This window comes from Malus sylvestris, chromosome 11 (assembly GCF_916048215.2).
Source record: "Malus sylvestris chromosome 11, drMalSylv7.2, whole genome shotgun sequence".
NCBI lineage: Eukaryota > Viridiplantae > Streptophyta > Magnoliopsida > Rosales > Rosaceae > Malus > Malus sylvestris.
In genome coordinates, this window is record NC_062270.1 from 36,437,713 (window position 1) to 36,451,572 (window position 13,860).

Consider the following 13,860-nt stretch of genomic DNA (forward strand, 5'->3'; position numbering starts at 1 on the left):
AATATGACGTACAATAAGATTCAACAAGAAGATGTTAGATTATCAAGTTGCATGTTCTAATCTTTTGTATGATATTAGTTCATTGGTGATTTCAATTAAATATCAGGAATATGGGTCCTCGGATTGAAGGAGTTATTGACTCATCAAGATTCATATCAAGCCTAGTTCTTTTCAAGATCAACTCAAGGGTGAGGTGCTTTCAAGTAAGCCTGGCATTTTGGATCTAACCCGTTAATCCGATATGATTCAACCCGTTAATATTTGTATTTGGCTGGATGCTTAACAGGTCGGGTCGATAACGGGTGAACCCGTTAACAACCCGTGGGTCACTTTGGGTCAACTCGTTAGACCCGTTAGGATCCGTTAACATCTGTTAGCACCCATTAGTTGAGGATATTTTAGTAATTTTAGCAAAGTCTTAATAACAAAAAATAAACTTTATACAAAAAAAAATAATAATCATTGTTAACGGGTGAAACGGGTGACCCGTTAGCTTAATGGGTCGGGTTCGAATGACCCGTTAGCTTAACGGGTTGGATTCGGGTGACCCGTTAACTTAGCTTAATAGGTTAGGTTCGGGTGACCCGTTAACTTAACGGGTCGGGTTGAACCCGACCCAAACCCAATAAACTCGCCCCATTTACAGATTTACTTTCAAGTGGAGAAGACTGGTGTAGGACAATGTATAAGTCAATTCCGGTAGAAAAATATAAAGAAAATAAGATGTTTTAAATTATGGCAGAGAATAATTAAAGTTGAAAAATATTGCATTCAAATCGATCTAGTTACAGAAAAAGCAGCAACCAATATTGTGTTGTCAAAATTGGGCGCATGATCTGGGTTTTCTAATCGATGTGATTAGCTGTTATGCATCGATATACGTTCTTAGTACACTATCTATATCTAGTTGATAATTTTAAGGGAGATAATAGTTACACACTATTTCCATCCTTCATCATGTAGCTCCAATACTACTTGAGGCAACAACGTATTTTTGGTTCTTGGGTGGAACAGTTTGTTAAAGTAAACCCGACGAAGAACCGATGATCCTAAAGAATATGCATCCGTAGAAGTTTAGACTTGGGTTGGGCCTTCGTTCACTTTTCACTAGGCAAGGGGTTATGAGATTAATTAGTAACTAGCATATGGGCACACACAAAGTATGTGAAAATTTTTTTATATTTTTATTTTTCAAATAGAAGGAGAGATGAAGAGAGTGATAGAGAATGTGGAAGTAAGAAGTTTTTATTTTATTTTTTATTTTATTTTTAATTAGAGATATGTTAGGATTACATGTAGGTGAGACTTTGAAAAAAAAAACAGTAAAATTTAGTTGTGTGAAATTACTTTCTGCCCCATATTTCTTATTCATGTTTTGTTTTAATTAGAAGGTTAAATTGATAACTTCATAGAATTTTGGCTGACAATGAGTGCTTTATTAATTAGTAATCCATAGTTTTTCTACTAATCCAAATTCTTACGTAGTAAAGAAGACAAATAGTTTTATTTCAAAATTCCAAATGCCAAATTTGACAAAAATAAAATGGCCAAAGCCCAAGAAGAAAACCGCAATGAAAAGGCAAGAGAGGCCCAAACCAGAGCTAGCATGGAAACATAAGGTCGCAGAAAACGGGTTCAGATTTGTTCAGAGGAAAGATTGGAAGGTTCATCCTTAAACTTTAAATTTGGAAGGTTGATTTTCTTGGATTTTGCCACCGTTTCTCAGCAACCAAACACCATCTTTCACTACTCGTTGCCACTAGTGTTTCACCGGGTCCATCCCTGAACGTTTCAGGTATGCTTTTGCTTCGTGAACTTGTTGATTTCCTTACCATTTGTTTGGTTACCGAGAAAACTGAGAAAGATTGATAGTATGGCAAATTCAAGTCTTGCATGCCCTTTGAGTTGTTTATCTGCTATAAAAATGCAACTAGTTATGGCTTCAATATTGTTTCCGGAAATTGCTACATTCAGTTCATGATCTATGTCTAAGGCAGATTGTCTAGGGTTTATGTTTCCACCGAAATAATTATCTCTAGAAATTTGTTGCATTCATCTCTCTTAATGTATCAATTGATCGGATTTAGAAATTAGAATTTCACTTTTCGTTGAAATTTTCAGGCCCATATTCTCCATGGGTAGAGATAAGATTAGTGAAGTGCCGGATGAAGTTCTTTGTCACATACTCTCCTTCGTTCCAGCAAAATATGTTGTGAGGACCCGTGTTCTGTCTACTAGATGGAAGAACATATGGGCTTCTGTCCCCAATCTTGACTTTGAATTCGAAAACATACCTATTGTATGGAGAGACGAAAATCAGCCTGACCCCGATGGTTTCAGATGGGAAGCCGAAGATCTGTCTGACCATGTTGGATTTTTGACGTTTGTAGATCGTGTTCTTTACTTTCGTGGCTTATCAGATATTAAAAAATTACGTCTTCATTGTTACTGTCGTGTTGAGGATGCCTCTCGTATTGATGGCTGGATTCGCTCTGCCTTTAGCCATAATGTTGTTGAACTTGATCTCTGTGTTCAAGCACATTATGATGAGTATATTGAGGAACCGCCTTTGGAGTTGCCTCGATGCGTATTCACTTGCAAAACGCTAGTGGTTTTGAAACTGATGTCAAATTTTATTACCTATGCTCCTCCTACATCAGGCTGTTGTTTCCCAAGTCTGAAGTCCCTTGATGTCAGAGTTGATTATCCTGAAGATGACTCAATGGAAAAGCTTTTTTCATGCTGCCCTGTACTTGAAGATTTATCTATAAAGGCAACTGTTCCAGATCATAATCGTCAGAATTTTAAGGTCTCAGCGCCTGAGCTCAAGAGATTAAGAATGACTTTCTTCAGTTTTATCAATGGTGCTGAAGATTTTGAGTACAATATATCTGTGAATGCTCCAAAGCTTGAATACCTTGACATTAAGCAGGACTATTTGTCACATTATACATTTGAGAATCTAAAATCCCTGGCCAAAGGCAGTGTCGATCTCTATTGCCATATTGGGAAAACCCAGGTTGGCTTCTCTGAACGAGCAACTGCTCTTCTGGAGGCATTTTCCAACGTTAAATATCTGTTAATTTCAGCTCATTATGTCGAGGTTAGTCTACACCATAACTCGTTTCTTTTACACTATGTTTGGTAAAGAGGAAAAATAGGAAGGAGGGCAGGGGATCTTTAAATGAAGAAGGCAGTATATTGTTTTCATTCATTTGTAAAACATATAGTATTTTGGTTTTGTGTTAAGAAAAGAAATAATAAAATTCTCGCCTTGTTCCTATTCTTTATTTTATTTTATTTTATTTTTTCTGAATCAGATCTTTATGTACGAAACAAATGAGGAAAAGTTTATGCACATATTTCCTTGCCCTATCCTTAACTAAATGAAGCAAATACATGCCGCCTTTTCCCATTCCTTTTTCCCTATACATCATTCTTTCGTTATACCACAAGTAGTGTTTGTAACTGAAACCTTGTTACATTTTGACAATTTATAATTTGAAACAATATACGCATTAGTAAATGTTTCATTTATGCATGGTTTATGGAATGTTTGATGATTTGAGCAAAATAAATGAGCGATTAAGTTATGCATTGTTTGATCAACTTTTATGTATTTTGTGAAGGATGGTTGTCTGCCTGCTTTCAATCATTTGACCGAATTGAAGTTGGTTCTTTATGATTGCTATCACTGGGATTTGCTAACAGAGTTGCTCAAGAAATCACCAAATTTGCAATCTCTTGTCATCGAACATAAAGAAGTAAGAAGTATTTCCACTCATACTAAGTCTTAACAACATGCTGCTCTTTACCATTCTCATAATTTGTACTTTTCAGGACAAGGAATGCGTTGAGGAGCGTGGAGATGTCTTAAATTCGGCAGATAGATGGCGTACACCAGAGTCTGTGCCCATTTGTCTGATATCGCACCTGAAGACCATCACTATAAGGGGCTTAAATCTATACCCGCATGTGCAGAAAGTGCTAAAATATTTTATGAAGAACGGTAAAGTTTTGGACAAGATGACTATCTATGCTAAGAATGGGGCTTACAAATATTTCATACCTAGAAGGGCTCCTAGGACTTGACTAGTTGAATGTTAGCTTGTACATCATTATAATTTTGGATTGCTGATTTAGATGGATTCTGCTATCAAAGCTGGAAATGAGACAAGCACCTTTGTTAATCTTAAGATGGAAAGATTTGCAGATATTTGTTTTGTATTGTATACATTTCTATCAACAAGTTACGGACAGCAGCTATATTATTCGTATTTTGTTTATAGTTTTAAAATTATCAGCAGGATACAGATGTGCTCAGATGATGAAGAATTGGATGAAGAATCCTCAGAGTGTTAAAAAAAATGGAATACCCCCGAGTTTCTGCCTATTTATTTGTCGTCACAACTCATAATGTTCTCCATGAGATGGAAGCTGCAAAGTGCTTGTTAGAGAACAGTCAAGTTTTGTGTATGATGATTATCTGCAAGGGGGTTCTATTTTGTAAGTCTACTTTTGGGGTTTAGGAGTCAAATTTATCTAATTAAGATGCAATTTTTAGCGTTTACAAAGATGTTATTCTGGTACTTTAATTCTGGGTTTTAGAAGGATTCTGCTATGGAAGATGACGATTTAAGCAACTTCTTTTTTATATTAAGATGATTGTCTTTGCCGTTTCTTTCCTTTATCTTTAATCACTATCTTATGATGAATCTGTTTGAAGTGTCATTTGCTGACCCCGGGTTTGTTCGAACGAGGGAGTTTGAAGTTCCAACGTATTTAGGCTAACTTTGTGTAATTTCTTATGTACTATTAAGTTAATTGCTACTCATTTGGTTCATTTTGTACTTACATATGAATGTTATTGGTGTCACGTGGATTCACGGTTTATCAATGAAAATCTTAAAGGTTGAAATATATAAATTGTAAAAATTGGCTCATATTCCACAAATAAAACGTTTTCCAGGCAAGAAATACAAACGTTTATGTAAGCAAAAACGGGATGAGGTCATCTCCAAATCTCTGCCCCCGGAGCAGCTAGACTTGAAAATCTAGGCCATTCGAGAGAGAGAGGTGGCTTTGTTTGTGAGGTGAACTAGTGGAATAGGCTAATGGGAGCCGCATGATTTAAATTGAATGATCCAAGTTTCAAGCTCTGTCTACATCAGAACCAGAGATATGAGACGATCTCATTCCAGCAAAAACAACCTCACTGATTGACTTCATTATTGTTAGGTTTGTCTAAGGGCTAACACTATAACATTTTGTAACTATTGATTCTTGTTCCTCAAGAAACTTTTGCCCGCCACGTCTTAACTCAAAAAAATAGTAGTTGAGTGGACTAAAGGGCTGACACTAAAACATTTTGTAACTTAATGGATATTTTTGGTCAATTTAAAAAGTAGTAATGCAATGTGTAATTAATTGGAATTTATATTTGGCCGTTGGATTGATAGAAAATAAACGGTAAAATTTGAAACACGACAAATTTGCAAATGAGTTACAGTTTGCATATTTGGAACGATGCGTTAGTGAGTCGAGTTAGACTAAAGAGTAATTTCACACAGAAGATGACCCTACAGTTGTAAAACATGACAAGGTCACGCAGCAATTGCTTACAAGTCTCTCAACACATAAGCTTAAAAAGGACCAAAACTCTTCTTTTTGTCAGACTCAAATTTTATAAATATTCCCTGGGGAGCATGGACTGTTCAAGCCTCAAATCGAAGTTCCTACTTGCAGCAAAGACAGCAAATGCTTGCTGATTCAGGTACACTTTTCTTCACATCCCTTTTACTTCCTTTACCATTTGTTTGGTTACTGAGAAAATTGAGAAATGTAGAATGACAAAAGGAAAAAAAAGAATTTAGAAATGATTAATAAAAATTCAAGAAATGATTAATAAAAAATTCAAACTTTTCCCTTTTAGTTTGTCTATCTGTGAAGAAAATGCAATCTTTCCATTCAGTTGCTTACTCTAAGTAGATCTAAATAGAATAACTTTCACCCAAAGTTTTTTCGTTGTTTTCTTTCTTCTTTGGGCTGTTTGTTTCCTGAGAAAATAACTTCTACAGAAAGTAGAATTTCATGATGTTTGTTTCCCGAGGACAACTTATCTCTAGAAAATAGAATTGCATAATACCTGTGAAGATAATGAGAAGAATTTTGCATGCATTAAGAGTTTGTTTTATTTACTTTCATTTTTCCATCACAATTTACAGAGACAAAAATGGGTTCTCAGTCAAAATCTCTCATGCTAAACAAGAAGCCAATACCGCAATCGATAGTTAAAGATAGGATCAGTCAATTGCCGGATCCAGTCCTTTGTCGCATGCTTTCCTTAATTCCAACAAAATATGCTGTGAGGACCAGCGTTCTGTCTAAAAGATGGAAGAACGTGTGGGCTTTTGTTCCCAATATAGACTTAGACGACGAGAATGAGCATTTTTATAGGAGAAACAGAGACACAAATGATTATGTGCGTTTCTCTATGTTTGTAGATCGTGTACTTTTCTTACATGAAACGGACATTCATAAGTTTCGACTTCATTGTTCAAATGTTGAGGATTTCGCTCCTATTGAAGGTTGGATTCGCTCTGCCATTGGTCGTAATGCTGTTGAATTTGATCTTCTTGTTGAATCTTTCACCAATCAAAATTTTAAGTTGCCTCAAAGTATTTTCATGTACAAAAAACTGGTGGTTTTGAAGGTGAATTCAAATTGTCTTAGCTATGTTCCACCTAAGTCAGGATGTTTCCGAAGCCTCAAGTTCCTCCATGTTACCTTCTGTTTTCTTGATGATGAGTCAGCGGGAAATCTTTTTTCTTGCTGCCCTGTACTTGAAGATTTGACGATACATGGAGATGTTGGACCTCATGTTTTGAATTTTAAAATCTCTGCACCCGAGTTGAAGAAGTTAAGAATAAGATTAAGAGATGTGGCACTTATCGGTGTTGTCAACAATTTCTCTGTTAGTGCTCCGAAGCTTGAAACACTTGATGTGACTGAGGATGTTCTGTCAAACTATAATTTGAAGAGTTCAAAGTCCCTTGTCAAAGCCAGTGTTAATCTCTATCACCATGTTGCATGTTTACACCGCGAATTCTCTAACCTTTCAGCTAAGTTGCTGGCAGGAATTTCCAAGGTTAAATGTCTGTACCTTTCAGCTCATTCATTGAAGGTAAGCAAGTGCTAACTTGTTCCCTTGATAATGTTTGGTAGAGAGTACTCTATTATCCATAATTTCACTCTATGCGCCGGTCTTATTAGTCTTTAGTTCTTTGTACCAGACATAGTCCGTAAGATATAACTGAAAGCATGTTTTTTTCGGTTTGGAAACTTATGATTTGAAGTAGTGTTATGCATGAGCAATGCTAATTTTATGCACAAGTTTACGTTTAATACTTTGTCTTTCACAAAGGTTTGTTGTCTGCCTGCTTTTGATAATTTGAGCGAGCTGAAGTTAGTTCTTCATAATTGCTACAATTGGGAATTGCTAACGGAGCTGCTCAAAAGATCTCCTAAACTGGAACATCTTGTCGTAGAATATGAAGGAGTAAGATGTTTATTTTTGCATTTATCCTAGGTAATACCAACATGAAGTTCTTTACTGTTCTCATTTCATTCATTCCTTTTAAATAACTTTCAGGAGGAATGCACTACATACTCTGACAATGAAGAAGAAGAATACTCAGACATATTCTTAGGGCCTGAATGGAATACACCGAAGACGGTGCCTATCTGTGTGTCAACACACCTCAAGACTATCACTGTGATGGGATTCAAGGGATACTATGATGAGATGGCAGTCACAAAGTATTTGTTAGAGAATGGCAAAGTTCTCAATAAGGTGATCATTTATACCGGGAATTTGTTTCGTTTAAAGAAATTAGACAAGGAATTCATGATGTTTCAAATGGGTTCGAGGACTTGTCAAGTCGAATTTTTCTGAGATGCAAATTTAGCTGTTAAAACATTTGTATTGTTGAAAGTCAGTTCTGGCTGCAAGAAGGTGTCTCAAAGTTGTAAACTGCAAACATTCATGCACAAAACCCCTTTGATTTAATGAAGTTTAATTGATGATTGATGAACCAATTTGGTGTGTGAAGTTAACATATCGAATGTGAAGTCTTACGATTTTGGTAGGTAAGAAAAAATCTGAAAACTCTGGACATGGTGAACCAGTTGACACTCGTTCGAAGAGGATACCTACATATGTATGGTTAATCCAACATATAAAGCATTGTCATCAGCATGCTAATCTCTAACATTCTAGCAGCGTTGCAAGTGGTAGATTGTGTGGGATTCATGACTTGACCACCGAAACTTTGATGTCTACAATTGCACACTAAATTAACAAATAATTTAAGGGGTGTATTTAATCGAAATTTTAATATATTTATAAATCAATGGATATCAACGTATTAAAATGAGTGTAGTATTTAATGTTCATGACACAACCAATGAACTCAACGGATCTATTCATTTTTAATATGTCTCGATAAGCTCCAATCTGAACATGTGTTGTTTCTGTGCAATAGCATGTTGCGTATGACTCTTTCAAAAATTATAAAAAATAACCGTTACACTTTTTGTTTTCATTATAACGCAATCAAATATACCATTAAATATATCTTAAATCTAGCGTCTTACAATAGATTTGTTTTCATAGCACTAAAATATTCTTAGTTTGCACTCCAAACTCTATAAATAAAAAAGAAAAATATAATAGTGAGTAGTGCATAATGAGATTTTTAAAGTATTCATAAGTGTAATCTATCTTAATTATAATCATTCATTTGCTCGGGGTTCATGTGTTCATAAGAAATCGTCCCAAAACGTGTATGGGGAACCCCGTTGTTTGTGTGTCCATTTGCTCGAAGTGCAGAATGTGTATTGTTCAAAGTGCTAATAAGTGCATAATGAGATTTTTAAAGTGTTAATAAGTGAATGAACACAAAATGACTATTCTATAGTAGAGTGTTACTAGCAAACTCCACACATGATGATATGCATGAGCTTAGAAGGTTCAGACTCTTATCAAATCATTCGCTGCCACTATTGTTGTGCTGCTTCATATTTTGTTGATTTCTTTACCATCTGTTTGGTTACAGAGAAATTGGGAAACGATGAATAGGAAATTCAAACCTAGCCCTTTGCATTATCTGCTATAAGTGTAATCTTTCATTTCAGTTGCTAATTCTCGATAATGTTAGGTTGAAAAGATTTTCTCTAAAGAGTAGAATATCATATCAGTAATCAGCTCATATATAAATTATAAACGTTTCAAGTTTCCAAGTAACCGAGCGGATTGTAAATTAGAAGTCTTTACTTTTAATTATTGGTTTTTCATTTGACCTAATTCCAAGCCTTGTTGTGCACCTGCGTTTGATAATTTGAGAAAATTGAATTCAGTTCTTCAAAATTACTACATCTGGGAACTGCTAACGGAGTTTCTCAAAAGACCACAGAATATGGAATCTCTCGTGTTAAAACACAAAGATGTAAGGTGTATTTTCTCTTATGTTATGTGATACCAATATCACCTCAATAATATTGTGTATTCCCATTCAATTTGTTCTTTTAAAATTACCGACAGAACGAAGAAAATATTTGCTGAGAGCCAGAATACGGAAAGGATGAAGAGGTCCCGGAGCATAACATTGGAACACCCCAAATTTTTTGCCTACTTGTTTGTTGTCATACCTCAAGGCTGCTTCATAAAGTCATTCTGGGGACAAAAGAGGCTATAATAATTTATCGAACTTCCAATTCGGAGCAACGAAGCCCAACAGGATTTACTCGCAGTAGGATGTCTTTCAGAAGCTAGATGGGATTTATTTTCTACCAATCCATCCCGGCCCCTCCCCTAAATTAGTATAGCACAAGCATGAATGCCGCCCGTGCTTTGCTGCGGGTTTTAAGAACACTGTTCAAGACAATACTACTAATATATAAATAAGTTTTGAATAAATCAATATTTACATGTCTGGTGTTTGAGAAGATAAATGAGCAACACATTACAGTGATCAAAAGATTAAATGCTGATTATTAGAAATAGTTCAATAGCACTTGGTGCGATGGCAAGTGCCTTCGCCCATGAGCGGTAGGTCTCGGGTTCGAGACTTGGGAGCAGCCTCTCCATAAATGGGGGTAAGGCTAGCCGACATTCACCTCTCCCAGACCCTGCGTAAAGCGGGAGCCTTGTGCACTGGGTACGACCTTTAGACTATGAACATGTTACAGAATCTTGATTTTCCTACTTCACTGTTTCCGGCTCATCTTCATCTTCATTATGTGGAGGTTTACTGTTTCAGCTAGTTCCTACAAACTTTGAAAAAAAAAAAAAAACCAAATGAACGTGGCATGGCAGAAAAATTGAGGTGGAAAATAAATTTAAAAAAAAAAGTAATTAGAAAAAAAAGAGAGCGAATGATGCTATCCAATGTACTTAATTTCTCTTAAGTATAAAGACAGCTGTATATACTTCTTGACCAAATGAGATAACATCAAATTCGAATGAACTAATAGAGGCATTAATCATAACTTAGGCATTCATAGTTATCATTCTAAAGTTGATGACATACTGTAAAGTAATAGTTTATTTCCATTGGATAATTTGATTTCCCAAATTCAAAAAAAGAAAAAGAAAAAAAAGAGTACTAAACATTATTACACATCATCACAACATCCCGTCTGTCAAGAATCAAATCCAAAAGTAGAATCGGGTAAACAAATGAGAGATTAGAAACTTAGAATATATTGAGAATATATTGAGCGAACTTAATTCAAAATCTCCAATTTACCTGAAACATAGAATCACAAACCTCAAAGTATTCATTGCTGAACTCTTCTTTTTTCAGCAATTCTTTCAAAGTGACGCCAAATCCTCAGATATGAATCCAGTTCTTCTCTTCGTCTTTCTCTAATTGAAATTGAGTTATCTAGTGAAGTGGTGTTAAAGTTTACGTAAGTGTCAAAAATGAACTTCTTTGCAAGAGAATACAATAATTTATGATAAAAATCTTTAAGTACCAATTAGCTCTTAAAAATCTAAATACGTATTTCAAACAGAGCATGTCCATTCAGCTCTTAAAAACTGGAAGAAAAGATTTAGGTTTCTTTCTTACCCAAATCCACCAATTTGAATCAAATCTCTGCAGCCCTTCCAACCAAACACAAGTTAATACAACTCTACAATCAATAAACAAAAGCAAGTTAATACAACACTGCAATCAATAAACAAAACCCAAACTTTTAAGAATTAAAATCATCAAAAAATCAACAAAGAAAGAGAATCCAGAAACCAAACCTATCAATCAATTCCTAAAATCAACAGTAAAGAAAAATTTTCAATAAATAAGCCTCGAACTCCACAAATAAACAAAACCCATATCAAATAATTCAAAAAAATTAATAACAACACCAGAATTACCTTCCAAGAGATGGAGACTCCGAGTAGGCTTCCAATAATGATTTGACCGATAAGAAAATAGTTGTAAGTCATGGGATATCACTTTGGGATTTTCATGGTTTACCTTTTCTTTCAAAATGGGTTAATACTTGATCATCCAATCCTCCAACCTTCTGTTTCTCAATCTTTTGCAAGAGGATTGAAATCAGAACCATTAAGTTTTAGAAAAAACAAAATCAAGGAAAAAAATGGTGTCTCCTACTTCAAACAATGAAAATGCAAATATTTGATACCAATTATCCTTGGGACGTAAAAGAAGGCAAGCGTGGACTGCTTACTCAAGCTCAATTGAAGTTGAATAGGTCAGAGATAGAAACAGAAGCCAAGGAGGAGAAATAAAGGTCAAAGCCGAATTTGTGGATCAGGCGAGTTCGAGAGCCACAAACAAAAACCTAAAAAAAAAAAAAAAAACCCAGGGTGAGCCAAGTTCGAGAGCGATAGATTCAGATTTTTTTTGTTTTGAATATATATACAACTAATTTACCATTCAATCATATTAGTGGAAGACAATTAAACCGTAAAATTAAACCTCCCGCTTCCTAAAAAATCTAAATTAATTACAATAGTCAAATTCCAAACAGAATAATGACAATAATAATTTGATAATTGTTTGGTGAGATTATACAGAGAAAATCTTGCCTCGAAACCTGGTGGAGCTTCGAGCTGGTTCTACGACGATGTCGTTTTTGCCAAGAACAGGTTCCTGAAGCGAAATAGGGCTGAAAACGAAGATTGCAGCAAGAGCTACACTGCGATAAGGGGACGAAATTCTGGAAGCAAATGAAAGAGCCCTGCTTTTCCAACCTTCTTCCCTGCTTTCACAGCTTTTTCCATCCTTGGATCCCTAGAAAATCACTAGATTATAAATTTCTTTGGCAAAATCTAAAGTAGGATAAATTGCTTACTTTCCGTAAAGAGGGTTATGGAAAATGCGCGGATCGCTAAATCATGAAATTATCCAAAAACCCTATATCGTAGAAAATTGAAAATTGCAGGTAAGCAAAAGCTCAAGAATTTTACACAGAAGAACTAACTTTCAAATAATTAAATATATAATTACGGGAGAAACGATACCTGTGTATGGAGGTGCTTCAATGGAGGGGAGAGAGAGTGTGTGTGTGTGTGTGGAAGAGAGAGAAGCTCCGAAATCGGGAGGAAGAAGCCGCGAGTAGGTTTTTGGTTTTTAGTTGCTTCGGCGAAGGAAGAGGTGGAAGATAAGTCGAGCTGGGTTCGTCTGCGAGAGAAAGATTTGACGGAAGTGAGTCGGTGAGAGCAGTGCGAGAAAGAAGCAAGTCGAAACATCGAGAAGGAAGAACCACGCGTCACCATTTTGTTCCCACAGCGTAGCAAACCGGCAAAGTTGAAATAACAAAAAAGAAGCAGGGGCAAAACGGAATCACACTGTACTATGAACAGTGTTTCAGTTCATTTTCTCTTTTAGTATATATATAATTTGTAGGTTTTTTTTCTTTCAGTTTCTAAAAGATATGGACCAAAATGTACTGTAGTACTAGATCACAGAGACTTGAAGCATATTTAGACTTGATTATATTTTGGTGTTCGATTGACAAAAAAATAAATGAAAAAAAATTTGAAACATGACAAGTTTTGCCAATGAGCTTCTATTTGCATATTTGGACGGATACATTCAGGGCCGGCCCAGGCCCAGTGCAAGAGGGGCGACCGTCCAGGGCCCAAAAAAATTAGGGGCACCAAAATTATTAGGACGGTATATTTATATATATTTTTATAAGAGTATAAATTTATAAAATTTGATTCAAAGACACAGAAATTTAACTAGAAGTGGTGGTTTGTCATTTGAAAATAATAAGGAGGTCTTGGGTTCAAAACACCATGTGTGCTTATTTACTTTCCTTTTTTTACAAATTTCTTTTTATAAGAGTATAAATTTAGAAAATTTGGTTAAAGGATCAAGAAGTTTAATTAGAAACAATGATTTTTGTTGTTTAAAATTAACAAGAGGTCCTAAGTTCAAAATGCTATGTGCATGTTTATTCTTTTCAATTTTTACAAATTTTTGTTTGGTTGGTAATTTATTTTTAGTTACTATTTAGTAGCTATGTGGGTTGTTATTTTTAAATATTTGTTTTAATTCAAGTCTAATCTTCAACAAAGAATAATACGTAGACCAAATTTGCAAATTATATGACGTGTCATTAAAATGTTTAATTTAGTGCCCATTCATTAATAATACATATCAATTAAAGACTCGAAAACATCATTATTTTTTAGTCCCATATTGACAAGGTTAGTAAATAAGAAAAAAACACCTCACGATTTATTCAAAAACACATTCAAAGTTCAAATGGAAAACAAAACTCATCATCTATCTACTTGTAAGCCCGAAGTTTTTTTGTTTCCCT

The 13,860-nt window shown here is 35.1% G+C and overlaps 3 protein-coding genes across 5 annotated transcripts; 2 read left to right on the forward strand and 1 right to left on the reverse strand.

The window, feature by feature from the left end:
* Positions 1-1,596: 1,596 nt before the first annotated feature.
* LOC126589971 (F-box protein At4g22280-like) lies at positions 1,597-4,681 on the forward strand. Of its 2 annotated transcripts, XR_007612007.1 has the most exons (5): positions 1,597-1,795; positions 2,122-3,103; positions 3,630-3,764; positions 3,841-4,224; positions 4,446-4,681. XR_007612007.1 is itself a non-coding variant. In XM_050255435.1 (4 exons), exons 2-4 carry the CDS (start codon positions 2,135-2,137, stop codon positions 4,090-4,092), a joined length of 1,356 nt encoding a protein of 451 aa, XP_050111392.1. In that variant the 5' UTR covers positions 1,597-1,795; positions 2,122-2,134; the 3' UTR covers positions 4,093-4,277. The 2 variants fall into 2 exon arrangements, 1 of the variants encoding a protein (XP_050111392.1); XM_050255435.1 differs by lacking the exon at positions 4,446-4,681 and having other exon boundaries at positions 3,841-4,277.
* Positions 4,682-5,614: 933 nt separating this feature from the next.
* Positions 5,615-8,097, forward strand: LOC126589965 (F-box/LRR-repeat protein At3g59190-like). 2 transcript variants are annotated; one of them, XM_050255423.1, is made up of 4 exons: positions 5,615-5,773; positions 6,225-7,183; positions 7,424-7,558; positions 7,652-8,097. In XM_050255423.1, exons 1-4 carry the CDS (start codon positions 5,758-5,760, stop codon positions 7,952-7,954), a joined length of 1,413 nt encoding a protein of 470 aa, XP_050111380.1. In that variant the 5' UTR covers positions 5,615-5,757; the 3' UTR covers positions 7,955-8,097. The 2 variants fall into 2 exon arrangements, with proteins under 2 accessions (XP_050111380.1, XP_050111381.1); XM_050255424.1 differs by lacking the exon at positions 7,424-7,558.
* Positions 8,098-11,245: 3,148 nt separating this feature from the next.
* LOC126589980 (uncharacterized) lies at positions 11,246-12,825 on the reverse strand. Its single transcript, XM_050255444.1, has 3 exons — positions 12,551-12,825; positions 12,116-12,320; positions 11,246-11,868 (listed from the first exon to the last, which is right to left on the reverse strand). The coding sequence occupies exons 1-3, from the start codon at positions 12,803-12,805 to the stop codon at positions 11,819-11,821; spliced, it is 510 nt and encodes a 169-aa protein (XP_050111401.1). The 5' UTR covers positions 12,806-12,825; the 3' UTR covers positions 11,246-11,818.
* Positions 12,826-13,860: the final 1,035 nt, after the last annotated feature.